This window comes from Podarcis vaucheri (assembly GCF_965113315.1).
Source record: "Podarcis vaucheri genome assembly, chromosome: 6".
Taxonomy (NCBI): Eukaryota; Metazoa; Chordata; class Lepidosauria; order Squamata; family Lacertidae; genus Podarcis; species Podarcis vaucheri.
Window position 1 is genome coordinate 66,071,960 of NC_138764.1, and position 27,239 is coordinate 66,099,198.

The window sequence follows — 27,239 nt, forward strand, 5'->3', positions numbered from 1 at the left end:
CTCTACAGTTTGCAATAATAGAGTTGGAAGAGATGTTGAAGATCATGCAGTCCAACCCCCAGCTTGGTACAAGCTCTACTGTGCAATCTGGAGACAGATTTTGTTCCACTGTGTATTCTAATGCACTCATGATGTTTGTTTTCAGGGCCACCTAAGCATCATATTTTTAGCGAAGTAGTTTTACAGGGTAGTCTTCTACAAAATATTGTGTGAGGTTGGCATGACACACACCTCATGTTTTGCAAATCTTTACTCCTATTTGATGTGTTAATTCTGAGTTTATTTCTTTATTCATGTGAATGTCATTAAACATCCCTACAATAGATTTGCACTAGGGCAGAAATGAAATGGCTCTCCCAAATTTTCTCCCCATTTGCAGATGGCAAATCTATAATATCCATATCGGAAACCATTTTGGGGAAGCATTTTGGGCCACACTGAACCAGTATTCGGGAAAGGGTTCACTTATCAATGATGGCCAGGAAATATTGATGCTTTGAAGAAGTTTCATCTGCAGTTTTTCATGCCTGCAATGAGTTGTTCAATACAGGCAGCTGTTTTGATCCATGCAGCGTGTACAAGTTCATTGGTTAGTGAGCAAATCGTACAACTGTCCAAGTAGAGTGAAATGAACGCAGTGAAATCAATGTTTGCCATGTAGGGTAGTTTTCAGCTGGTGAGACTGTCAGCTGTAACCCAGCAGTAAGTGGGGAAGAGTGTGAGGGAACATGCCTTGGGCAGCTCAACATTGTATTTTAGTTTGCTTAGAAGTCCACCTGCTGATATTTGGCCTTTTCATGCTCATAGACTGCATTTCCTGTGATGAATAAAGCACACAGAGCAGATGCAGCTGGAAGGGGGTTTGGGTACATAAGAGATTTCCAGTTTGGACTAGTGATCAATTCTGTTTTTCTGTTCCTGGCAGTGATCCCATCCCTATCCATTTCATCTGTCCTTCTGATTATGTTATCATTGCTGGAATGGTGAGAAGTGTTCTCACTGCCCTACTCCCCACTGCTTTGTGGCAAAATGACCAGGGCAGCCTTTTGCAAGTGCACATCTTTCAGAGGAGTGAGCACACGGGAGGCCTAGATTAATTTTCATGGTAACGTCATACTTTGAAATGCTTGGTAGTGAAACAGCAGTTATTATTGACTGTAATGTTTCTCAAAGCAGCCTTGGCATATGCCCCAGAAGCTAGCAAATTCACAGTCTACCCCTACCACCAAAGTATATGTCTGTTAAGTAACTTCATTATATAGTTTCCATCCTTTGCTGTAGACACACCGCTTTATCCTAGCCCTTTATGGTTAAATCTTTTATGAAACCACCACAATTGCCTGATGTTCACTCCTGGGTTTGTTTTCAAGTGTTTCATTGGCTTTTAATATGGTATAATTATAATGGTTGTAACATGCCTCAGGACCTTGTGGTGAAGGGTGAGTAAGAAATCCCTTAAATAAATAAATACTCTCCTGCCTTTTACCCCTGCCTCTCCTGCTTCTTTTGAGAGTTTACAAAATTTGGTTTTTTTAGAAGGAATGGAAGAAGCAGCACAATCTCAACAGGTTCCTGCTTCTCTTCTGTCTCTTTTTGAGAAGCATGGCTTTAATGTGTGCAGTCATGTTTCAGGCAATTGAATCGTATCGCCATGCCACTTCAACAGACCTTTTCCCCTGTTGGCAGCATTTCGGCAGCATACTTGTTTGTTTGCTTTTATAATAATAGTCAGCATTTAAACTTGCACTAGAATGCTTTTTCATCTATATATAAAAACATTATTTGCACAATAGCTTTTAAACAAGATGGGTTTTAACACGAATTTCATAAAATGATTAAAAAATATTTTAAAAAAGCTAAAATGGTGTGCTTTATCATAGAAGTGTAGAGTTGGAAAGGACCACAAGGATCATCTATTCTGATCCCCTGCCATGCAGGAATCACAGCTAAAGAATCCTTAAGAGATGGCTTAGGTGCATGATTACTTTCCTGCTCAACAGAACTTCAGCTGTCAGGGAAAAGGCTAAGCTTTCTTATGCCCACTAGTGAGGACGGAATATAGCAGGATGCATATGCAAAAGTCCACATGCAGCTCCATATACAGCTTACAGGGAGGGAGAACTAAAGAGCAGAAATTGGAAGGAACCATTTAGCAGTGTCACTTGGCAGATCAGAAACAAGAGGATGATTTGCATCTTTATGCCATGCTGGCTCCTAACTGTGTTTGAAATCTGACTTAGATTAAAATTATGCAGGTAATTTCTTTTTCCATTTTTCCCATGACCATTTTTTAAACATGGACAACGTTGCCTACCTCCGCAAAGGGCTTATGCAATCAGTTCGCGATGCCAAATTCAGTCTTGTTTGATTGTGTGTCATGTATGGTGCTTCTGCATCCATCTTTTGTATCCTTTGTCAAAAGAGCCCAGTTTCTGCCATATGGAAGGGCGAAGGCAATGGGCAGGAAGCAGGGCTGAGTTCTCATTAAATGCTACATCTCTGTCCAGAAAGATGATAATTAGCAAACAGTTCATTTATTTGCATGCCTATCCTAGAAATAATGCCTCTGCAAATTCACAGGGTTTTATTTCATGGGTTTCTGGGTGACCTGCACTGAATTTGTGAACCGCTGTCCTGGGCCTTTGAACTCCAGAACCTCCAAGCAACCCGTCATTCATCACAAGCCCTATCAAGCTTAAGTGCGGAGCATAGAACCACAAGCCAGAGAGAAGTAGCTTTCCACAGAGGACTTCTGAACCTTCTTTGTTCATATTTCATTTTCCATTTGTGACTCAGTAACACTTCAGAGCTGTGCTCTTAAGAGAAGAGGTCATTTAAATGTTTTACAGCACAATCCTATGCATGCCTACTCAGAAATAAGTCCTGTTGAGTTAAATGCGGCTTAAAGGTTACAGGATTGTAGTCTTAAAGGGTCGTTTCTCAAAGCAGCAGAACCAGTTGAATGCTTAAGAGTAGGTGTGTGCACGCACACACACACACACACACACACACATATATATATATAATATTTTCCCCACCTTTATGCCAAGTGGCTGAAAGTGGTGTATGTGGTTCTCCCACTCCCTCTTTTGTCCTCACTAAGCTTATTATTATTATTATTATTATTATTATTATTATTATTATTATTATTATTTATTATACCCCATCCATTTGGCTGGGTTTCCCCAGCCACTCTGGGTGGCTTACAGCATATATAAAAATTGTAAAGCATCAGACATTAAAAAATTCCTGATACAGGGCTGCCTTCAGGTGTCTTCTAAAAGTCAGATAGTTGTTTATTTCCTTGACATCTGATGGGAGGGCATTCCACAGGGCGGGCACCACAACCAAGAAGGCCCTCTGTCTGGTTCCCTGTAATCTCACTTCTTGCAGTGAGGAGACCACCAGAAGGCTCTTGGTGCTGGACCTCTGAGTCCGGGCTGACCGATGGGGATGGAGACGCTCCTTCAGGTATACTGAACCAAGGCCATTTAGGGAATTAAAGGTCAGCACCAACACTTTGAATGGTGCTTGTACTGGGAGCCAATGTAGGTCTTTCATGACCTGCATTATATGGTCTCGGTGGCCGCTCCCAGTCTCCAGTCTAGCTGCCGCATTCTCAATTAGTTGTAGTTTCTGAGTCACCTTCAAAGGAAGCCCCATGTAGAGTGCATTGCAGTAGTCCAAGTAGGAGATAACCAGAGCATGCACCACTCTGGCGAGACAGTCCGCAGGCAGATAGGGTCTCAGCCAGCATACCAGGTGGAGCTGGTAGACAGCTGCCCAGGACACAGAATTGACCTGCACCTCCATGGACAACTGTGAGTCCAAAATGACTCCCAGGCTGCACACCTGGTCCTTCAGGGGCACAGTCACACCATTCGGGAACAGGGAGTTCCCCACACCCGCTCGCCCCTGTGCCCCCAAAACAGTACTTCTGTCTTGTCAGGATTCAGCCTCAATCCATTAGCCACCATCCAACCTCCAACCGCCTCCAGACACTCACACAGGACCTTCACCGCCTTCACTGATGTATGTACGTTAGGCTGAGAGATGGTGACTAGCGCATGGGTGGGTCCTAGTCCAACACTCCAACCACTACACCACACTGCATCCTCCCCAAAGGGCTCTTTTCACAGCTGCCATATTTTGCCATGGCTGCCAACTAGAATTAGGGACCTTTGATATGATAAATGTCATTCTCAACAGCTGTTGGGGGGGGGGAATCAAACCTGGTAAAAACACAAGCATTATCTAGACCAGTTCCCTCATGCACAGCAGATTGTGACCATCTTCTTCTGGGAAGAAGGCTTGTGACAATCCTTCCTGTTTGGCGTGGCACATTAAAATACATTTGGGCCTTCACACCATCATTGCTACTGGCTAGTGTGCTCTACATGGGAGGATTAGTGGAAGTTTTAGGATACTTTCAATGAGCCTGGGTCCTTAGGTTAGCACCTGGATAGAACACACACACACACACACTTATGGGGGATGGAGTGGTTCTGAAACTGGGACATTGGTGTGCTACTCCTTCAAAGTGTACCCCCGAATGGTTATGGCATTTCTAGGACACCCAGAAAAATGGAATGGGGTGTGCGTATAGCCTAAGATTCACTAATCAGTAGTGAAATTGGAGAATTGAACACTTTAGCACTTAGCACTCACAACGTGAGGCATGATGTTTACTTCATAATAGTTGCCAACATTCCAGCACAAAACAGAATGTTGGGCTGTGGGGATTCTATCCTGGCCTCTTTTAGTCTTGGGTTGGGTAGGGGGAACTCCATGTAGCACAGCAACCAGAAACAGATCTGTGCTTTCGGAATAGCAGCTTAATTTACTAGTATGCCATACACCAAAAAATTATAAAATAAAATTGGTAAGAGCTGTGTTAACAAGCTACAAACATGGGGAATTTTTTATAAAATATTTCAGGCTTCTCTGCCACTCAAATCCTTTTGAGTCCCTCTTTCAATTATGTCTCAGGGCTGCTTCACTCCTATGGTTTCTTATATGGGCATTATTTTTTGCTTTGGGAGACCATGTGTGCAGTCACCTCTGATGAGTATAGAATATGGATGTCCGTTTGCTGAAACAACGTATGATAGGAAATGGCAATTGGTTGTTGCTTCATGTCTGTGCTCATCAAAATGGAAGCAGCAGGTGGAGACTTCTGGCAAGTTTGGGGTTGTCCTTTCTTATGGGTGCCATTTGGGAACTAATAAAAATGCTAGAAGGTCATGCAAATGACCAAGTCTCTGTGAGCTGCAGTATCCAGATGCAAGGTAGTGCTTAACTAGTTAAATCCATCCAGGTTAAGTTTTTTCCAGCTGTAAATTCCTTAAATAATGTATGGTGTTAAGTCAAAAGTATAGTTAAGTGTCCTAAGTGCTCAGGATAGAACGGATTAAAAAGGTTAGAGCAAAAAGGTCACTTTGTTTGCCTTCATTCCTCTCAGCAGTGACTCCAAACTGTCCAAAGTGTTGACAGTCTGTGGAATCATCTGGTCAATTGCTATCTGCTCTTCTTTTCTCATCAGATATGGCACAAGGGCGCCTGCATCTGAGTCAACTGAACCGGGACATCCAGACGCAGCCCAGCTCCACTTCGCCTTTGGAAGGCCCGTCCCCAACCACTGTGCGTTACCGAAATGGCAACCAGCGTCGGTTTTCAATGGAGGTGATACGCAGTTGCAGAGTGCAGGGAATCTGTATGGAATGTTAGAAATTAGACTTGTGTACAAGTGGCCTAAGGGACGCGGGTGGCGCTGTGGGTAAAACCTCAGGGCCTAGGACTTGCCGATCGTATGGTTGGCGGTTCGAATCCCCGCGGCGGAGTGAGCTCCCGTCGTTCGGTCCCAGCTCCTGCCCACCTAGCAGTTCGAAAGCACCCCTAAGTGCAAGTAGATAAATAGGTACCGTTTTATAGCGGGAAGGTAAATGGTGTTTCCGTGTGCTGCGCTGGTGCTGGCTTGCCAGAGCAGCTTCGTCACGCTGGCCACGTGACCCGGAAGTGTCTCCGGACAGCGCTGGCTCCCGGCCTCTAAGTGAGATGAGCGCACAACCCTAGAGTTGGACACGACTGGCCCGTATGGGCAGGGGTACCTTTACCTTTACAAATGGCCTCTTGAATTTTGCCGCCCTATTTGTGGGCACAGAAACTGAGTGGGTGGGGTGCCATTTCACACAATTTCTCCAGAGGGAAAAGAAATTCTCCAGCAGTTTCCCGGGCATGGCACTCACCGTTAGCAATGACAAGTAGCATAGACTCTTTCCTCTTTTTTTGTCGTAGTGGCATCCTGGCCATCATTCTACATCCCCCACAATGCCAGTGTTCCAGGACATTGTGGAGCTGAGATGGCAGCTGCCCCCAAAATAATAATAATATTGGGGGGGGTTATTACGCAAAGTGGGCTTCTTTTTCTAGGAGGCTGAGAAAAAGAAAAAGAATTCTTGAAGTGCTTTCTGAAATGTCATCAGGTGTATTCTCAGAAAAATTTGGAGAAATTTTGTCATTAGCTCTAATAGATATGATGTTTATGGTCCCCTTTTAATTGCAACAGAATGCTGACTGCTTGAGAATCAGAGTCAACCAAGAATCTTTGAGAATGAGTGGTCTGTTCATATCACAAAAGAACTAGTGTTGCAATTGAAATTTATTTTATTTTAATGTACTTATACCCCACTTTTCAGCTCCCAAAAGATTTGGGCGATATACAAATCAAATATCTAACAACAACAACATCAACACTGGAACAAAGTTGATGGCCCCTTCCCACATCTTTGTGATTTCCTCCCCCAATTAGTGTATTCAGTTAGTCTTCAAGATGTGTGTGCTTTACTCAGTGTAGGAATTCTTCTTACGAAACTTTGAAATAGCTTTGAAATGGCTACATGAGTGCCTGTTCAAGGATGTTCCCGTAAAGTGGTCAGCGTTGGCAAAGGACATTATGTGACCTTGGGGAACTTGGAGTTACTTTTCCGGGGAACATGTCTGTGCCGGTAGAGGCTAGTGACTTCTTGAATTTGCAAGCTACAATTCCGCCCCCCGGCATCAGAATTTGAATTCCATTTGTACACAAAAGTGTAAAATGCCATGGTCTGCCTACTGAGAAGCAATAATTATTTCTCCTACACCCATAGATGGGGGAATCACTTCTTTGTGAGAGGACATGAGTATTAGCTCCAGACAAAGTTGAGACCCAGTGTTTAGAGATTAAAGTCACACAACATGACAAAAATGCTTGAATTCATGTATTTTTAAGAGAACACACATAACACTTGCTCAAAACTAAAGCCAGGCTCTCCTGCCTCATCTTCACTATCAGTTTGAGGCTAGAGAGTGGGTTGAAGAAGTGAAACAGATAAACAGGGCAATGCAGTTGCCTTTAACTGTATTTCTCCCACCCTTCAAATGCTAGCGCTGCAACTGTTCTATGTTTCCAAATGAGCAGAAGATGAAAGGGTTGTTGTGGGACATACAGCATTAGGGCTGTGACCACCAGAAGTCTTTTGGATGGCTAGGAGGCCTTGGGAACTAATTCTGTGCTGCTCTTCTCCACAGGACGTCAGCAAGCGCCTCTCTCTGCCCATGGATATTCGCCTACCCCCAGAGTTCCTCCAGAAACTAGAGATGGAAAGTCCAGAAATTTCAAAGCCTCTTAGCAGGATGTCTCGACGGGCTTCTCTTGTGAGTCCCACTCTTTGACAGGGGTTTAGAACATGCAAGTTCATGCAATGCAGCAGAACTTTGCCCCTGTGCACTTGCACATATGAAAAAGCTCAAGTGTGATGGGCCTAAACCAGGGCAAACACCTACTTCAGTACTGAAACTGCATCGGAAATGTGTTCTGTTCAGTTATTCCAGTCCCTCTGGGCAGCTAAGGCCAGCAAGTAGCTCTTTATTTTCCCCCAAGAAGAGGTGGGGTTGGAACTCAGAACTCTAAGGCGGAAAGAAGAATGAAACTTTATATCTCAGGGTTTCCCATTTACCTGTGCAGTGTTGTTTGTCTGTTGAATAAAATATATGCAGCTGAAGCAAGTGTCCCATAAATATCAATAACCTCATAAATTAACAATGTGTGCTCCTTTGAAACTCACAAATGTGGGGCTGTTACTTTTGTGAAACATTGGATCATGTTAAAGCCTCCTTTGCTTTGTCTGCAGCCTTATTATCATTTTCACACGCAAATAGAAGTATTCCTGCTTAAAATATGGAAAATGTTTGTTTTTTCCCTTCCACCTCACTCCACCTCTGGCCAGTCTTGCCTGGGTTATGTCTGTGCAGGTTGCAACCCGTTTTCAGAGTTTGTGTGTGGTTGACCCTTTAGATCCAGTAGGAATCATAGTTGTAAGATTCGTTTTAAACCAACAACTGATCAGGCCAAGAAACTTGTTGAGCTGGAGGCAGAAAAGCAGGGAGAGGGGCGCTTTTTGTGTGGGGATCGTGTAACATCTCTGAGGTATCTAAAATGCATTGCAATCCAGTCCTAAGCATTACTTGGAGGTGCATAGGAGTGCCAGACTAGAGAAGTATGTCAGAAGTGCATTGTGTTGAAATACTGGTAGCTGATTCCAGGAAAAGGGACAAGCTATGTGTCGCTTTAAGCACACACTTTAAAAACATGCTTACCACCCTGTTTCTTTAGCAAAAGCAGCTCCCCGTATTGCTTTCTTTCTCTGCTTTCCACACTCACAGCCGCTGTGTGTTTTAAGTTGCAGTGTGATTGATCGATCTGAATCCCATGGCTAGAATCTTGTTCACGTTCCCTGCCCCCAGTATTTAGGCGCTGAGCTTGAAGAAAACACCTGAAATACTGAGCGAGAACCGTTGGTTAATTCATGATCCTAAATTGCTTCAGATGCAGCCCATTCACAAGTTTTCCCTATTGAGCTGAAAATGAAATATTTATTGAATCCCATGGGTCCTTTTCTGCAAAGGTGGCTGTCTCTTTACCACCACCTAGTGCTGAATAATATCATGCTTAAAAGGCAATACATGACCTAAGTAGCATTAATACTTGCTTTGAAAAGCCTCTTATCACCACAGAAGGTTTAATCCTGTTACTCCATCATGTTTACAAATGGTACGTACATTCAAACACCATGTTCACACAGTAAAATGCAGGCCAAATATGCAACGTTTAACAAGAGGCATTGTTAGCCCTTTTTGATATTCAGCAAGAATAGAGTACATGGGATGTGAACAACATTTAACTGCTTATTCAGGGCCATATGAGGTGTTGGTGGAAGAGGTTGGGGGGATTGACCTGGTTCTCCTGACCCCAGGTCAACGCTGAGCCAGGATCGAAAGGCATTACACAAGGGAATCTTGTATAATGGGAAGGGAAGACCCAATTAGGCAGCTTAAACAGCTCTCTGAACAGAACAATCTGGCAGACTGATGAGGCAGTGTGAGAAATGAAAGCAGTTGGAAGTTTTCCTTGCTGCAACACACCCCAAGTGAAGAAAGCGATTTCACTGAATATATTATGCACTAGCACTATGGGGACTTGTCCATGATTTCACTTTTGCAAAAAGTAGCTCACACAAGGTGTTTAACTGTGTGTTCAAGGACCTGCCTTGATTTTTTTGTCCCCTTCCTCTCCACCAAATGTATTGCAGGCAAGAACTGCTTTGCAGAATGTGATCATCATTAAGTTTCCTAAGGAAGAGAATGTGATCTTTTGTATTGACACTTCTTCCTTTTTCATGACAGTCAGACATTGGGTTTGGAAAGATCGAAACCTATGTTAAACTGGAGAAGCTAGGGGAGGTAAGAATAAGCTCTGTCATCATTCTACTCCCATGTTGTGTCTTTGTGATAGAATTTTAACTGTTGTCATCCACTTTGGGAGCCAGTCTTGATATGTTAAGAGTTGTATAGATTTGAAATCGGGGTTGGGGGGCAGTGGCTCTCCAGGTGTTCCTGGGCCTTGACTCCCATCATCCCTGAACCTTGACCTTGCTTGCTGAGGCTGATGGGAGTTGGAGTCCAATAATATCTGGAGAGACACCAGGTTCCTTGCCTGCATTTAAACTTGCTCCTTGAGTTGTGAGTAGAATTTTTCAAAAGTTTTGCAAGGGATCAACAGCATAAGGAAACAATTTGGTTCTGTTCAGTGTCCTATAGTACGGACTAGGATGTGCTTCCCAAATTGAATGCTTCCTCCGTGCTGAAATAAACTTCTTTTTAAAAACTAATTTCAGATCATTTGATGCAGATTATTAAGCATATATTTACCAGCAAATGCTTCTCAAAGAAGCATGACAAGAAATAAATCTAGTTTGTCAACCCAAAAGAGACAAAGTTTTAAATCAGATGAAGCCCATCTGAAGATATTGTTTGGAAGAAGACTGCAAAGGAGTCATTTTTAATCCAAATTAAGCAGGGGTGCTACAGAGATCTAATCTAGTTCAGCAGAACCAGAATAATGCTGTTTTGTGTAGGGAGTAATGAGTGGGGTTTGCTGTGGGATTTGTTAGTGAGCTGCTTACTTTTCTTGGCTTCTTCCTCTCAGGGCACCTATGCCACTGTCTTTAAAGGGCGCAGCAAGCTCACCAAGAACCTGGTTGCCCTGAAGGAGATCCGATTAGAGCACGAGGAAGGGGCCCCCTGCACAGCTATAAGGGAAGGTGAGGAGCAGGGTTCATTTTCCAAAATGTAAGCAAATGGAGAAACATCAGGCAATGCTATTTCCACATACACTTGCCTTGCTTATACACAAACATGGTAAGGAATGGAAACATCCGATCATGTGAACCTGCAATAGTAGCAATGGAAATACTGGCAATGGGTGCCACATGCCAGTGGGGGGGGGGGCTAATCCAGATGCCAGAGTGGGTGAGGTAACAAATGTAAATTTTACCTTGTACAATAGGGTTCTTTCTACCCCCACTCACAGACCCCCACCCTCCATCCAAGCAAGCAAGAAACATTATCAGAGTTCAAGGGCACATTCCAGACAGACAGACACACTCACTGAGTGTGAGAAACGGGGCTGCTGTGGGGTCTGGCTAGGGAGTTCTGGTCTGGGGGGAGTCTTGAGGGCCACAGAGAGAGGCCTAGTGGTCTGCCTTCAGTCCCCAGGCCTGAGATTTTAGTGCAGGGCGTACACCCCACCCGCATACCCTTGTGACTGAAGTCTCTCTGCCTTGCAGTTTCCTTGCTGAAGAACCTCAAGCATGCGAACATTGTGACCCTCCATGATATCATTCACACGAAATGCTCCCTAACTCTTGTCTTTGAGTTTCTGGTGAGTCAGGACCTTCTGTCTTACGGAGAGGCTGGCTGGTCCAGGCTTGTCTGCAGCGCAAGTGTTATTTGGGCAGTAAGGGAAGGGCTGTAGTTCAGTGGTAGAGCATCTGGTTCACATGCAGAAGATCTCAGGTTCTATCTCTGGCATCTCCAGGTAGGGCCAGCTATGTCCTTAACCTGAATCCCTGGGGAGCTGCTGTCAGTCAATGCAGACAGTACTGAGATAGATTGACCAAAGGTAAAAGGCAGCCTCATGTGTTCAGGGTCAGTGGTAAGTCTGAAGGTTCCCTGCCCACCAACAGCAGCATCTTGCAGAAAATGTGGTCTCCGTGTAGTACACAGTAAAAAAAAAAAAAAAAAAGAAATCATGTTCTCCGACCACAATTGCTTACCAATATTCCAGGTGGAACACCATGCAGGTCCAATTGGGTTTGGTGGGCTTGCTCCCAGCTAGGTGTGAATAGGATTTTCCCTAAATAGCAATAGAAAAATGTGTGTGTTTTCTCAGAACAAAATGTGGTTTGAGTTCAGGGAACCTGGAAATTCTCCACAACATACGTGCCAGTTAAGGGACAAAATACTTGGACTGAATCTGACCTAGCTATGTTGATTAGGATAGTGACTTCGAATCTCTTGCTGTAGCAATCTACTAGTATGCATTCATATAACAAAACAGATACATCTGGAAAGGTTGTGTAGTTTTGATCTGTGTATGAGCCAGAGGAGACAGTTCACTTCAAGCATCTACCTTGCTTCAGAACTGCTGGGAAATACTACAGTGGTGCCCCGCAAGACGAATGCCTCGCTAGGCGAAAGGGTTTTCCGTTCTTGAGCTGCTTCGCTAGACGAATTTCCCTATGGGCTTGCTTAGCAAGACAGAAAAGTCTTGCGAGTCTTGCCATTTTTTTTCGCTCCTCCCCTTTTTCTAAGCCGCTAAGCCACTAATAGCCTTTTAGCTGCTAAGCCGCTAAGCCTTTAATAGCCGCTAAGCCGCTAATAGCACTAAGCCGCTAATAGGGTTGCTTCGCAAGACGAAAAAACCGCTAGACGAAGAGACTCGCGGAACGGATTATTTTCGTCTTGCGAGGCACCACTGTATTTGACTTGCAATTTTTTTGTTGCCAAATACACTTCAGGGGCCTTGGTCTTCAAGGCAACTGGGGCCTCTCAGGACATGCTTGTCTTTGCAGGACAGTGACCTGAAGCAGTACCTGGATAACTGTGGGAATCTGATGAGCATGCACAATGTGAAGGTGAGTGAACAGGCTGGATAGGTACAGGGCTTCCTCTTCTGTAAAATGATTGGTAGGCTTTCAAGTCAGGGCAGGGGTAGGAATCCCAAAGTGGCCCTCATGGGCCCCATTTGCAAGTGGGTAGGGTTGCCCACCCTTCAGTCACATGGTGACCTATGTCAGGCGCAGGAAAGGAACAATTGAGGGTACACAGTTGAGGATGTGTTCTGCTTGTTCCTCTGTAGTCACAGCTTTACCTGTCCCACACCTGATGGCAGGTGAGTGGCAAGTGTGTGTGACTTGCCCAGAATGGCCTTGTGGGTTAGACCGGACTCGGGCAGCCCAAGGGGTTTTGGCACCTCCAGTGAAACACCCTGCTGTCACCCCCATGATGGGGTGCATACTCCATAATGAATCTCCACTGCCAGGTCCTTTCCAGATCCCCCTTCCTGCCCTGCAGTGGAACTTTGCATCAGCTCCTCCCTTAAGCAGAAGCTGATGCAAAGCCCCCCAACCAGGTGGCAAAGCTGAGTGGCAGAACACTTCCCCTCTCACTGACTCAGCAGGAGGGGAGGCATTCCACAGAGCTTTGCCACTAGTCCCTCTTGACCCCTAGAGGCTGGGGAGACCAGCAACAAAGCTGGGCAGCAGAACAAAGGTGACACCCCAAGAGGGATGCTGCCTGAGGTGGCTGCCTCACCTAGCCTCATGGGTGAGCCGGCTCTGAGACTGGAGGTCTGGTGGGCCAAATTATGCAGGTTCCCCCACTACCAAGTTAGAGGATTTTCCATCTCTTTCAGGAATGATATCTCATGCCTTAATTCTCCACAGAGCAGAGTCTACCATTAAACTATCTCTAACTGCTTTCTCTCCCCTCTTCTTTCCCTGTGGTTCCAAGATCTTCATGTTCCAGCTGCTGCGTGGTTTGTCCTACTGCCACCAGCTCAAGATCCTACACAGAGATCTCAAACCACAGAATCTGCTCATTAATGGGAAAGGGGAACTGAAACTTGCAGATTTTGGTAAGTTAGGAGATAAGCTGGGGACATGCCAGCACAAATTTCAGTTCGGTTTTGAATAGGAGGGTACTATGTCAGGGAGCAGAAGGACCAACCTGTGGCCTGCCAGATGTTTTTGGACTGCAGCTTCCATCTGCCCCAGCCAGCATGGCCTATGGTCTTGGGAGGAAGGGAGCTATGATTCGGCAACCTCTGGAGGACACCAATTTCCTATCCCTGGCTTAGGTGCTCCTACATTTTCAGATTGTGAGGAAATTATTTTGGGGGACTTCTACCACTACTGCCCCCCACCCCACTTCTAATTTACATGCAACAAGTTTTAAACGGAGTAAAGGTGTTTGCCAAACACAGACTTTCAGTTATTTGTTCATGTGGTGCTTTATACATTGTGGCTTAGAGACCATATGAAACTCCACCACCCCACACAAGCATCTTTAGGCTGCAATCCTATACATAGTCACCTCAGAGTAAGCTCAGCTCAACTCAGTGAGACCCACTTTTTATTAGACTTGTCTAGGATTGTGCTACTGGCAACTTGTATTTCAAATATTCTGATCTGTCATGCTTTGCATCTCTGTGCAGCTCTCAACAGCGCTTGTCGAATATATGACCAACATTAGCAAAGCATTACAATTTGTGATGCTCCATGAATCCTGTTGGGCTGCTGGGTTTACTTTCCAAATCCAAGGAACAATTTCCATTATTGCTCTTATAGGTTATACAATTATGCAATGCCTGCTCAGTGAAGCAATCACGAAATTGATTTTTCCTAGCTCAGCCCACTGTATTTTTCTCTTGATTCTTTAATAAAATACTCCCAGCCACTCTCTAGGGCCACTGTTGGAGTCATGGTAGATAGTGTGGTACCTGCTAAAGCCCACGCCTTTTCTGGGGAATCACTGTCCCTCACACATACTGTCAGGATGAAACTGGTAGTCGCAAACCACAGGATTGCTTCTCACTGACTTCCCTTCCACCCTCAGGTCTAGCCAGAGCCAAATCTGTCCCAACAAAAACATATTCCAATGAAGTGGTCACATTGTGGTATCGGCCTCCTGATGTCCTACTAGGATCCACAGAATACTCCACTCCCATTGACATGTGGTGAGCCAAGGGGTCTGTGTTTGGGAAAGGGTGGGTACAATAATTCTCTCCATTGTGACTTTTTTTCTCCCGGTTTGCCTTCTCCATATTGCTTCCAGAGCCTTTTCAGTGTTTAACACTATTCAGGAGGAATGTGGGACTTGGTAGTTTAGAGATGTTTGGCTGGATGCCAGCACTCATCATTCCTGACCATTGGCCATGCTGGCTGGGTCTGGTGGGAGTTGGGCTCCAGTATCATTTAGAGAGCTATAGGTTCCCCATCCCAGCTACAGGCAGTTTCTCATGGCTTGTTCCTTCATGTTCCTGAAGTCCTTCTTTTCTCTACTGATTAGTTTGGGGGGAGGGAGAGAAAAACAGTTCCTGCCTCTCACATTGTCTTCTACAAAACATCTTGGTGGTCCTCCTGCTTTTTCTGCAGAGATTGAAGCAATGAGAGGAAGACTTGGCAGAGAATAGGATGTTCTGAAGGACCTGATTGCTTCATGTTCTTGTATCTCTTTTTGGTCTGTGGTAGGGGTGTGGGTTGCATACACTATGAAATGGTCACAGGACGGCCCATGTTCCCAGGATCGACCGTGAAAGAAGAGCTGCATTTAATATTCAGGACATTGGGTGAGTCCTTTGTAATTCTCTACTACTTGATGTGGACTGGGGAGGAGGGTGGAATGAATAGAAGAATACAGAAAAAACTGTAGCCTTTAACAGCTACGTGTGAACTAGCAGGGTTATTTGGCTGGTGACAGAATGCACAGCCCCCAAAGCAAATCTCTGTCAATGATGTTTTCATAATTTAAATATGCATCCAAGGTTTTATTTTGTTTTGTTCTGATTTTGTTTAAGAGCACATCCAGGGAGACCAGGGTTCAGACTTCCACTCAGCCATGAAGCTCACTGGATGACCTTGGTCAAATCACCTCACAAGGTTGTCCTGGTGATAAAATGTGGAGGGGGAGAAGTATGTGAAACACCTTTAGCTCCTAGGAAAGGTGGGATGTAAATGCCCAAAGTCCCAAGTTTCTTACCCATCATTTTCAGTTTAAAAGGGTCTGAGACAGCAGGGCCAGAGAAGCCCAGTCAGATTACACAACAGTAGGCTAAATAAGTTCAGTGACTCAGCATCAGCCATCCTCCTGTGTTCTAACAGCCCAACACTCCATTTGGTTTCTGAGTCTTTTAACAGCAAGTGTGTTTCTCAGTGTTCCTCTGCCGTGAAAAGGGCTTTGTGTCTGTGGGTGGGTGGATTTCCCTCTGTGTTGAGTTTTTCATGATTCTAAATTCTAAATGCCAGATATTGGATTCCATCTTGTGCAACGCTCCATGTGGATACAGTAAATGTGAAACTAAGCCTATTTCCTGCAGGAACCCCTACAGAAGAATCTTGGCCGGGCATCACATCCAATGAAGAATTCAAGGCATATAATTTCACACAGTATCGAGCCCAGCCATTGATAAACCATGCACCAAGGTAGGACAGTGGCCTTAAAAGGCAGGGCAGACTTCTTAATGGGTTTCTGCTGCTGGAAAATACTAGGGGAAGGAAAGCACCAGTTCTTGTTTTTCACTGGATAAACATGCACACAAAACAAGCAAGGGTGACAGAAGAATCTCTGTTAATTGTGTGGAATAGTATATCAATAATCTGCATTGTGATCAACATATGATCAACAGTTCTTCTTTTTCTCAGTACAGTGGTGCCTCGCAAGACGAAATTAATTCGTTCCGCAAGTTTTTTCTTCTTGAGAGTTTTTCGTCTTGCGAAGCATGGTTTCCCATAGGAATGCATTGAAAATCAATCAATGCGTTCCTATGGAGACTGTCCGGGGACAGAGGGGAAGCGCCGCGCGCCTTCCCCTCTGTCCCCTCTTTTGAAGCAAGGGGCGGAGGGGAGAAGATCGCTTCTCCCCGTTGCCGCCCCTTGGTTCAAAAGGGGTCTGGGGAGAGAGGGGAAGGCGCGCGCCTTCCCCTCTGTCCCCGGAGATTGCGGGGCTGGCAACGGGGAGAAGCGATCTTCTCCCCACTGCCCCTTGCTTCAAAAGAGGTCCGGGGACAGTGGGGAAGACGCGCTGCGCTTCCCCGCTATCCCCGGAGCTTGCGAGGCAAGCTTCGTTTTGCGAAGCAAGCCCATAGGGAAATTCGTCTTGCGAAGCAACTCGGAAATGAAAAAACCTTTCGTCTTGCGAGTTTTTCGTCTCACGAGGCGTTCGTCTTGCGGGGCACCACTGTATGCACCATCCCCATCTCCTTTTGGTCTTTCTGGGGCTGCCACTAGGTGGCATCAGCATTCTGCAAGCAGCATCTATGTCCAACTTGTTGAGTTGCCTCTTCCCCAGGAAAGAACCTAAATTGCCACTTGTGGTCTAGTATTTTCTAGACGTTCCACAGCTTTTCTTCATATGTTCTGGTGTACACGTGTCCCAAGTGTACTGCCCTTGACAATAGCCAATTGCCTCCCAAGCTCCTTTCTTCTCTTGCAGACTGGACACAGAAGGAATCGACCTTTTGAAGAGTCTCCTCCTGGTAGGTGGCTTCAGTTGCTGAGCCAGATACCAAAGATTCCATGCTTCATCCAACATATACTTTGCTGCTGCAGCTGCTTAATGTCCGGGATGGTGGTGATGGCTAAGTACCAATTTTAGTGGTTCTCCCACTTAATGGCTTAACAGGGAGTATCTAGGTGCACAGGGCAGAACCTCCCAGTGACAGCTGCAAATATTCTGCTGAGGGAATTGTTTCAAGTGTCCATCTTCTTCTACGAGTCTTGATATTTCTGACAAAGACATCTTTGTGCCTGCTTCTTTTCAAGGGTATAAAAGGTTACATAGGGATGGTTTTTTAAAAGCTTTAAGATACAGATTATGTCCCCTTTCTTACCTCATACAGACAATGGCTTGGAGTGATAAATGAATGAAGTGTCACATCAAAGTGTAGATCTCTTTGCCCATGTAAATAATATTTTTGATGATTTGTGAGAGAGATGTATTTACTTATTTGTTTGTTTATATGGTCATCTGTCATGGATGCTTTAGCTGAGATCCCTGCATTGCAGGGGGTTGGACTACATGACCCTCAGGGTCCCTTCCAATTCTATACTACTTTTATACCATGAGACTCTTAATCTCATGGTCATGGGCTTGAGCCCTGCGTTGGGCAAAATGATTCCTGCATTGCAGGGGCTTAGATGACCCTTTTTGCCCCGTCCAGCTCTATGATTCTTTGATTCTATTATTGTGTCTCATTTTGCATTTAAAACCCAAATGAAAATCCATATATAGTTACATGTTTTATCACAAAATACAATGTGTTTTCTCTCAATGTACACATTTCTAAATGTATTGTATCCTAAATTGGTGTGCATTTTTGGGGCATGAAATCATACTCCAAAATTTGAGCAGGTGCAGAATCATACTCACACACTCAAATGAGCACCTGGGCCCATGATGTAAATGCTGATACTTGCCTGTACATGGACACTTATGTCTAATCATATTTTGATCCGTGTATTGTCCTTAGCTTAAAATGAGGCTAATTAGCTTTAAAATGCTGACAGAACTAAATTCTCCTCCCCCTCCAGGTGAGAAACAAACCCAACTGGTAAGCAAAAGCCAAGGAAATACTACAGCCATTGGCAGGACAATTCATAGCACAGAGACCTGGGAATAGTTGGACAGCCCAGACCTCATCGAGTTAAAAAATAGAAGACCCTGATCAAACCTATCAGACCATTTAAATTACCCCAAACTGGCTGGCGTCACTGAATCAGTTTCAGAGGCTCCCTCTGGGAGACAGGGAGCTGCCTGGTCTTATGATTGCTGGATCCATCAGCTATCTAACTTTGCTGCCCACCCACAAGTTAGTTATGGGGGAAGCCTATTGAGGACACCCTGCCCTAGCCACCCTAGAGTCAGGCACTCACAGATCAAAACTATGTCAATACCTGTTATCTGTTAGGTATGACTTACTGCCACTTCACAGAGACAGAAATTACCAAAGTGGAAATTAGTAGGTAAGCCAGTCCTCAGAAAAGGATTTGCTCAAGGAAATTCAAGATGTCTGGTCATAATGGGGAACTGAGACAATGGTTCCTCCTTTCTGGACCTGAACTTTGATCTTTCCAAGCTTCCGTAATCGAAATCAATGGAAGTCCAGAGCATTGTTGATTGTTCTGGTGGCTTGGTCCTCCCTCTCCTGCCAAGATTCTTTTGCTCCTGTTCAAGCTCTCCTAGGAGAGACATTGTTTAGCTCTGCAGCAGCTGCCTGACCTATCCCAGCTGAGCAAAAACTAAAGTACAAAACGTAGAGTTCCTCAGGTACAATTGCATTTATCTTGGTCAGTGGGATATGAAGTGGCAGGGAATATTTCACTCAGGTTTGGCCTTGAAAGCCAAGGAAGCTTTCTCCTCCCCTGCTCAGCTTCGATTACTGGCCTTGCCTTCCTGTATGTGCATATTTCAAAGGGGAAGCCTGCGTCATCACCTATTCTTTCCATAATCATTGAGACCATTAAAGTTCAGTCATTCTTTCCAGGTGCATTATAGCTACACACAATGATAATGCAAACTCTACAATGAAGATCATATTTATCCTTCAAGGAGCTTACGACTGTAATCTTCTGCACACTTACCTGGGAATAAGCCCCACTGAACGCAATGGGTCTTGCTTCTGAGTCCACATGCATATGGCTGTGCTTTAAAGGAATGTTGTATAGCATCAGAACAGCCTTGCAAAGCAGGGTAGGCTGAAAGAGGTGGACTTGTCCAAGATCACCCAGTGCTTCCCACTTGCTTCACTATGCTGTCTCTGTGTACAGGCAGGAAAGTATAACTGCCGCATAACAAGAAATGCCACATATTATCCAGAAAGATAGGATGTGGCTGCATGCAGCCTGAGCAGCAAAAAGAAATCATGCATGGCACAGCTGCACAGGGGAGTTGAGTATTTTGCTGAATCAGTTGACCTCCATGAGCCACATAGCACCCATACTGAGTTGCACAGGAATGTAGGAGGGTTCGGGAATCAGGCATGCCTGCATACATACACACTCAAATAAGCACCTGGGCACATGAGATAAATGCCCATACTTACATGCATATGGACACTTATGTGTAAACCTTTCTGCCTCTCTCTCTTGCTAGTATGAAGCCAAAAGACGCATTTCTGCAGAATCTGCCCTGCGGCACCCTTACTTTACGGCACTCGGTGAACAAGTGCACCTCCTTCCTGAGAGTAAGTGTGTGACCACTGCTGCATGGAGCAGCTATATTCTTCTCCCCTGCTTTGACTGTGCAGGTGACTCACTAAATCTACCGTATTTTTCGCTCTATAAGACACACTTTTTCCCCTCCAAAAATTAAGGGGAAATTTGTGTGCGTCTTATGGAGCGAATGCAGGCTCCATGGCTTCAGCGATAGCAACGCGAAGCCTCCGATGCGCAGTGGGAGCACTCCCGCGCGTTGCTTTTGCTGAAGCCTAGAGAGCGAGAGGGGTCGGTGCACACCGATCCCTCTCACTCTCTTGGCTTTGCTTCACTGGAGAGGCGCTGCACAGCTTTCCCTCTCTGCGCAGCGCCCCTTCAGCGAAGCAGGAGGAGAAATGGAAGGGGCTCCGTTTCTCCTGCCGCTTCGCTGAAGGGGCGCTGCACAGAGAGGGAGAGAGAAAAAAAATTCTTGTTCTCCCCCTCTAATACTAGGTGCGTCCTATGGTCGGGTGCGTCCTATAGAGCGAAAAATACAGCAGTTCAAGGAGCACAGCCTGTTTTTCTTATTGCTGACTTAAAAGAAAGGGGATGGGGAGTTTGAGTGCAAGGAGAGAGATAATTCCCAGAAAAGGAGAAAAGGAACTGCTGCCGGGATGAACCACCTCTGACAGATTTGGTAAAACCTAGTATAGTAGTCTCTTTGCACAGACAACACTACTTGGAAAGATTAGAAGCAATTCTAAGAGAGTCATACAGCATCAAGGACTTTACTGGAAACCTAAGGCTTATGCTGAGACCTTTATTCCCTTCCCTTCCCTCCACCCTCTGGTATACCAGACAGACATTTCATATCTCTCCTGCAATCCTTGTTTTCTGTAATATAAAAATGGAGCTGGTGGCTGCTCTCCTATACACACTTACCTGAGAGCAATTCCTATTAAACTTAGTGGTCCCTGCTTCTAAGTAAATCTGCATAGGATCAGAATGGCAAGTGAACTGTGAGCAATACAGTCCATATTCTCTGCCCTTCATCTTCAACTAGGGGCACCTCTTCCTGTCTCTATGCTTCTGTCTCAGTTCTCTGCAGAAATTGTAATTTTGAGGTACGCTAATTCTCATCCCCTCTGTCCTTGTCTCCTCATCCACCCTTTTCCTCCAGCTGCCTCCATCTTTTCTCTGAAAGAAATACAACTTCAAAAGGACCCTGGCTATCGAGGCTCAAGCTTCCAGCATTCTGGTAGGTACCTGATGCTTTTTTGGTCTTATTGTCTTGTGGGGTGGGAGACGAGCAAGTTTCAGGGCCTTTCAGAAACATGTTGTCTTCTGTGCTACTGCGCCACTCAGTCGTAAGTCTCCCAAGTGCAAAGCAGCCATGTTGCAACTTGATCTCATAGCACGCTCCTCTGTGTGTGCTAAAGCATTATTGAAGCCTGATTTTGCTGCCACCTATTTTGTAAGTTCCCTGGTGTAGTTAGCAAAATGAAAAGGGGGAGGGTAGTGTCCATCACATCTTTTGCCCTGCTAATAGTCGAATCCCAGTAGGCCAAACTTCCTTCCCACTTGTTCTTATGACATTCCCTGGACCAAAGATCTGACAGTGCTTCTTTACAATAGACAATCCCACTCATATGTACACCTTGAATGGGAAGCTTTTAATGTTCCTGTCCCTGCTAAACATACCTTGCTGTGTGCACTTGCCCAATTTCCAAGTTCGTTTGTTCTGAATGTAGCCTTAGTTATGGTGACAAAGTTGATCTATAAGCATTATTCAGGTTCCTGGGCTCTATTGGCTGTCCTTTTTTAAGACTGTTTGAAATACATATTTTAACCATTATTATTATTATTATTATTATTATTACTACTACTACATCCCACCTTTCCTGCAAGAGGCTCAAGGTGCTGGAGTACATGGTTCCTGCCCTCCCCCTCTTATTTTATCCTCACAACAAGGCATGAAGCCAGTGAGCCAGTATTTGAAATATTAGCTAGCGTGCAGCACAGCATGGCCTAACTGCTTCTGAGCGATAAACTTCAATAAACCTTACAATGTCCAGAGCCGCTCTCTGGCACTTGTTGTGACTGTTGTGATAATTTAAATCATTATAAACCTTTAGAAGCTGAGGAAGAAGGGGCTGAGCAGCTTTCTCTCTCACGCACTCTCTGTCTTATCCAAATATTCATCTTCACAAGGCACCCTTCCTCACGTGCAATTCAGCAAAGCCAGAAGTTTCAAATTTGGGTATTAGGATACATTGTGCAATTTTTCCCCCGCATTTATATGATTTAGGGGATCATGACTTCAGATTTTGCCTCACCTTGGCATAGAAGCTGTCAGCTTCCCGCCCCCCGCCTCCCCATCCTTTCCCCATGCTAGAGATTGTTAGAAAAAAACGTTAATCAAATACTGTGTTCATTTCTGGTCACTGTGTCTCTAAAAGGATATTGTGGAGCTAGAAAAGGAACAGAAAGGGTCTTGTGCTCTTAAGTTCCTTGGGATTTAAAAGGGCACCTTGATCTGCCCTTCCCCCTGGAACAATGAACCCCTAAAGAGAGGAAGCTGCCTTATACTAAATCAGAGTATTGATCCATCTAGCTCGACTGCTTCAATCTGCAGAATTGGCACTACTGCAGGTGCCACATAATACTCGTTCCGCATTTGTAAGAACTCAATCATTTAGTGCAGACATAGGCAAACTCGCCCCTCCAGATGTTTTGAGACTGCAGTTCCCATCATCCCTGATCACTGGTCCTGTTAGCTAGGGATAATGGGAGATGTAGTCCCAAAACATCTGGAGAGCCGAGTTTGCCTATGCCTGGTTTGTTGTTGTTGTTTAGTCGTGCCCGACTCTTCGTGACCCCATGGACCAGAGGAAGCCAGGCACTCCTGTCCTCCACTGCCTCCCACAGTTTGGTCAAACTCATGCTGATAGCTTCAAGAAAACTGTCCAACCATCTCGTCCTCTGTCGTCCCCTTCTCCTTGTGCCCTCAAGCAGGCACTGTATTCTTTTCAGTGCCTGCTAAATATATTCTTGTTTAGACAAGCCTCCCCAGATGCTTAGAAATGCTGGAGTGACTTTTAATCTATTTTAGTATATTTTAACTGTTGTATGTTTTATGACTGCAATTTTTTCATGATTTCTTTTTTTTCTGTTTGTAAACTGCTTTGAGGGTTGTTGTTTTTTACAATCAAGCGATGCATAAATTTTAAGAAATGAATGAATAGCTCAGCACTGCCTACACTGACTGGCAGCAGCTCTCCAAGTTTTCAGACAGGATTTTCTCCCAGTTCTACCTGGATATGTCAGGGATTGAACCTGGGATCTCCTGCATGCAAAGTCCTGTGGAACTGCAGCTCCAAGCCATGTGGGAAATCTGTGGCAGAGAAGAAATTGCATTCTGAGTTCCACCTTAGCCACTTACAGTGACACTCGGTATCTTGAGCATGAATCCTCCTTTAAAACTGGAGAAATGTAATGAACAATGCAACCTTTAGGAATCATCACATCCCTGTGATGATGTGGCTCTGTGAACAATGAAGCTCTTGATTGTTGAAGTGTCACAGATGGTCCATTATGCTAGACCATACCCCACGGGCAAAAGCTCGGGGGACAAAAGATTCCCTGCGAAGGTAGCCTGTGTGTTTGAACTGGTAGTTCTGGTGTATGGTTTGGAAATTGCACTTACATCACCTTCTGTGCAAAGGGATCGAGCAACTTTATGTTATAATTATCCCTCAAAATGTGAGTCAATGGACAATTGGAGATAAAACTGGGCTTGGGAGGCTGGTTCAGTGACCGAACCCCAATATTGTGCCAGAGATCCCTGTATAGAGGCATTGTCCTTGCATGCCTCAGTTCCCCGTACGTTGCCACCCTGTTTTGTGGAGGAAAACTCCTCTTTGAAATACCCTTTGCTGTGTAATCTTCCAGGCTTTGACCCATCGTTCTCAGGCCTTTTTAACATTTCTCATTTCCCCCCAGCTCGAGGAAAGAACAGGAGGCAGAGCATATTTTAAACCTGGTTTAACTCATTCATTGCATCACTGGGGAGATCAAAGCACTGAGAAGGGAGAGGACCACACAGATCCCATGGAGGCCACGCTCAGAATGATGAAGGCCGGTATCGATACAACCAAAGCTGCCCTGCATTACAAAGCTGCTGCATGACTGCTTTCCAGGATTCCACAACTTTCAGCAGTCCCCCACCCACAACACCCCAAAAAGACCTGGTGCCTGGCCCAGCCCCCATCCATCACACAGCAATTGGCATAATCCTACTCTCTGGATGAGGATCAAGCAATTAACTGCCCCAAGTACGGTTGCTGCTTCTTTAGAGGGAAGCAACATAGAGGCAGCAAACCAGGGCCAAGATCTCGCTGCAGAGTCAACACCTGTTTTGCTTCTTAGATGACGTGTCATGATGAATGTGCAGAATTCCATTCTTTGTTTCTCCCCCCACCCCCATCACCAGGCGACTCCTAGGACAACATGATGAGTATGATGTTAACAGCAGGAAAGCCCTTTGATCCACTTTTATGCAGCGTTCTCTGGCTTTGAACTGAAAAGGAAACCTGTTTTCTTTTGAGTTGCTTCTGCTCTCTTTATCAGGAATGAATCTCAATTCCAAATGGTACAAACATTTAAGAGAGAGGATGGGAGTGGGGAGGCCTTTTGCTGGATTTTCTTTGCCCTCTCGCTCCCTGCCTCATTCTGTTTTCCAGTGTTTGTTTTCTGAACTGAAGCTGCTATACAAGGAATCGTGATTTCTTAGATTTCTACCCAGTGTTTCTGAGAATCTCTCTGTAGCTCGTCCTGAGAATCATTCATCAGAAACCTAAATAAATAGGTGCACTTTCGCTACAAAAGAGATCCAGGATCCCAGTAATTCAGGAATTGCAGAAACAGCTGAGTCCCTATAAAATGTGTCACGGTAAAATGTGAAAGAACTCAAGCCAATCTTCCACTTGCTATTCCAAGTTTCTTTTGTGGATTCTGCCTTTGTGACCAGAGTTCAAAGATGTTCTGTCCCCTTACTTTTTTGCCCATATCACCAGGGAAAGAAACCTTATTTAATAACCAGTAAATGTTTTCAAAGGACACATATGCACACAAACTGAAATCCATGCATGTTTACTCAGAAGTATATCCTGTTATATCAGTAGGGCTTACTTCCAGGTAAGTGTGCAAAGGCCTGCAGCCATATGAACCCAGTGAAATCTATAGGACCTAAGTGTGCTCTTAGGTTCCAGGGCAGGCAGTTTGTTTTTGCTGCATCAGCAGCAGTTGCTATTCAGGCAAGTCAAACAAGGCTCTTTGGGGAACATGTCTCCAAAAGGGCAGGCCAGTTCTGAAAATGTCTTGATTGTGAACGTTAAAAAACAGAATCTGAACTTCTGTCACTTTTCCTGTATTGGTCTATTTTTATTTCAACCGTCAGCTAGCCACCAGCGCAGTATGTGTATGGACAGAAATGTCATGAGAAAATAGCACATTCTTATAATCAGATATGGTTTCTTTCTGTTCTGAGGTCTTATCCTGATTATAAGATTCAATCGGTACAGCCTCATGAGAGAAATAACCCCTCAGGGTTCCAGTCACTAAAGGGAGACATTTGACTGAGTGATATTTCTGAATACTGGCAGAACTATACAGGCATCTGTATGGTGCAGTAAATCAAGCACACAGCTGGACTTACCAAGACTTACCAGATTCCATAAGGAGCACCAAGTGAACTGTCTCCTCTCTTTATCTCTCTGATTTTTCTTTTTTCAAATAAACTCCTGGCCAGGCAGGGTTTAGAGACAGAGATGGTGGCATTGCTGCCCTTTAAGTTGAAAACTTAGGTAAATAAGCTAGCATTGTAGTTCCCCTTCTTGAGGCGAGGTGTTTGGGACCAGGAAAGATTTCACTGCAAATATTGCATGTATTTCTATCCAAGGCAAATAATTGGGTGTCTAATACAAATCAGTATGTGAAATTCAGCCTCTTCCCTCTTGCTGCTTTTTACCCAGCAGTGCTGCAGGGACAGTGGAATCTACAACTGACAGAATTCCCCTTCTCTGCAACTCTTAAGGGCATGACTAGGTCTGGACTCAAGATGGAGCGATCCTATGACCTCTTGACATCTTGAGCCCTTCAGACTTCCCTTGCCTGTCCACTCCTTCCTGATCATAATGCACAACCCTTCCTGCTGCGCTCTGTGTGATGTTTTACCCCAGACTTTCTTTTCTCATCCTATCTTCATGCTGTGTCACCTGCAGCTCTTGTTTCCTCAAGCCACTGCTTTTCAACCCACTTCTTGCCTTCATCCTTTTGCTTTAACCATCCTTTCTCTTGGCCTACCTGTGCTGCATTCCTCATAACATAGCTCCCTGATAGTGGCTACCTTGGGGTTCATTCAAAATTCCTTTTGCAAGAAGCTGCTTGGTTTCTTGTTTCTTTTCCTCAGGCCTCCTTAATCCCTTCAAGTTCTTGTTTCTCAGTTCACAGGCTCCTTTGTACCCTTCCTTTAACCACCTTGCCTCTGAATCCTCTGTTGTTTAAGCTTCCCTACCTCCTGGAGCTTTGCACTGCCCCACAAAGTTGTTCCTATCTCTACAGCTTCCATTCAGCCTTAATCTTCAGCCAGACTGCCACCTTTCCCTTCCCTCACAGAAGTTGAACAGAAAATATTCTGACAACTTTAGTTTCCTGAACCTGCAGATAAACACATTTTACATTGACACACCATTTCAGCCAAACAGTTTGGAACAAATAGGGCCTCTCAAAATAAGGTGGTCCCTGCATATTCAGAGGATGCTTATGTGTGCCAACGTATTTTCATCTGTAGATTAAGAGGTAAATAAATGTTTAGAAGAAGTTTGTCAAGGAGCTATGCCCATGGACCTCCAAGATCTATGGACTGCAGAGGGCAGTTGAGCCAGGTAATGTTGAGTGTGTCAGTTGAAGTGGGCGAAGAAAAATGGGCAGACGTATTTGCCTGCTTGAGTTTCTTAAGAATATTATTGGGGTGGGGGGAGGTTAGGGTTAACTGGATGCATCCCATAAGTTTTTAAAAAATCAATAACCCTTCAACATTCTGTATTTTTCTTTCTCACTTTCTCACTCAACGCTCAGATTCAGGGCTGGCAGCCAGCCTCAAAACTCCATCCTTAAAGCTCTGTCTTTAAAGTTTTCAGGAGGATGGCACCTTCTCTGCCACTCTACCAACCCTGAACAGTGCTACAGTGGTCCTGTTCCAACCTAGAGCAGGCCCTTTTCCCACCACGATGTTTTGTTACAGGTGCCTTGTAGATTTTGCAAGAGTAAACTGTAACTGGAGGCAGGGAATGTGCATTTCAGCATGCGGACTGTGCTCTTAGAGATACAGATTTCCATTTTTGAGTCAGGTCCTGCTGTTGCTTCCACAGGAAAACATCGTGTGAGGCCCAC

At 44.8% G+C, this 27,239-nt stretch overlaps 1 protein-coding gene across 5 annotated transcripts in view; it reads left to right on the top strand.

Moving 5' to 3' along the window:
- The window catches only part of CDK18 (cyclin dependent kinase 18), a 95,498-nt gene extending 68,829 nt beyond the window's left edge, over window positions 1–26,669 (top strand). For 2 of the 5 annotated variants that reach the window (XM_082228363.1, XM_082228366.1), the window contains 14 exons: window positions 5,543–5,682; window positions 7,567–7,692; window positions 9,721–9,777; window positions 10,523–10,637; window positions 11,163–11,257; window positions 12,450–12,512; window positions 13,390–13,513; window positions 14,494–14,614; window positions 15,129–15,226; window positions 15,974–16,079; window positions 17,089–17,131; window positions 19,747–19,837; window positions 20,968–21,045; window positions 23,790–26,669. In XM_082228363.1, the coding sequence (XP_082084489.1) occupies window positions 5,543–5,682; window positions 7,567–7,692; window positions 9,721–9,777; window positions 10,523–10,637; window positions 11,163–11,257; window positions 12,450–12,512; window positions 13,390–13,513; window positions 14,494–14,614; window positions 15,129–15,226; window positions 15,974–16,079; window positions 17,089–17,131; window positions 19,747–19,837; window positions 20,968–21,045; window positions 23,790–23,824 (1,292 nt within the window). In that variant the 3' untranslated portion in view covers window positions 23,825–26,669. Of the gene's footprint in view, window positions 1–4,725; window positions 4,883–5,542; window positions 5,683–7,566; window positions 7,693–9,720; window positions 9,778–10,522; window positions 10,638–11,162; window positions 11,258–12,449; window positions 12,513–13,389; window positions 13,514–14,493; window positions 14,615–15,128; window positions 15,227–15,973; window positions 16,080–17,088; window positions 17,132–19,746; window positions 19,838–20,967; window positions 21,046–23,789 lie in introns of those variants that run through there. The other 3 variants (XM_082228365.1, XM_082228367.1, XM_082228364.1) reach the window with 3 other exon arrangements.
- Window positions 26,670–27,239: the final 570 nt, after the last annotated feature.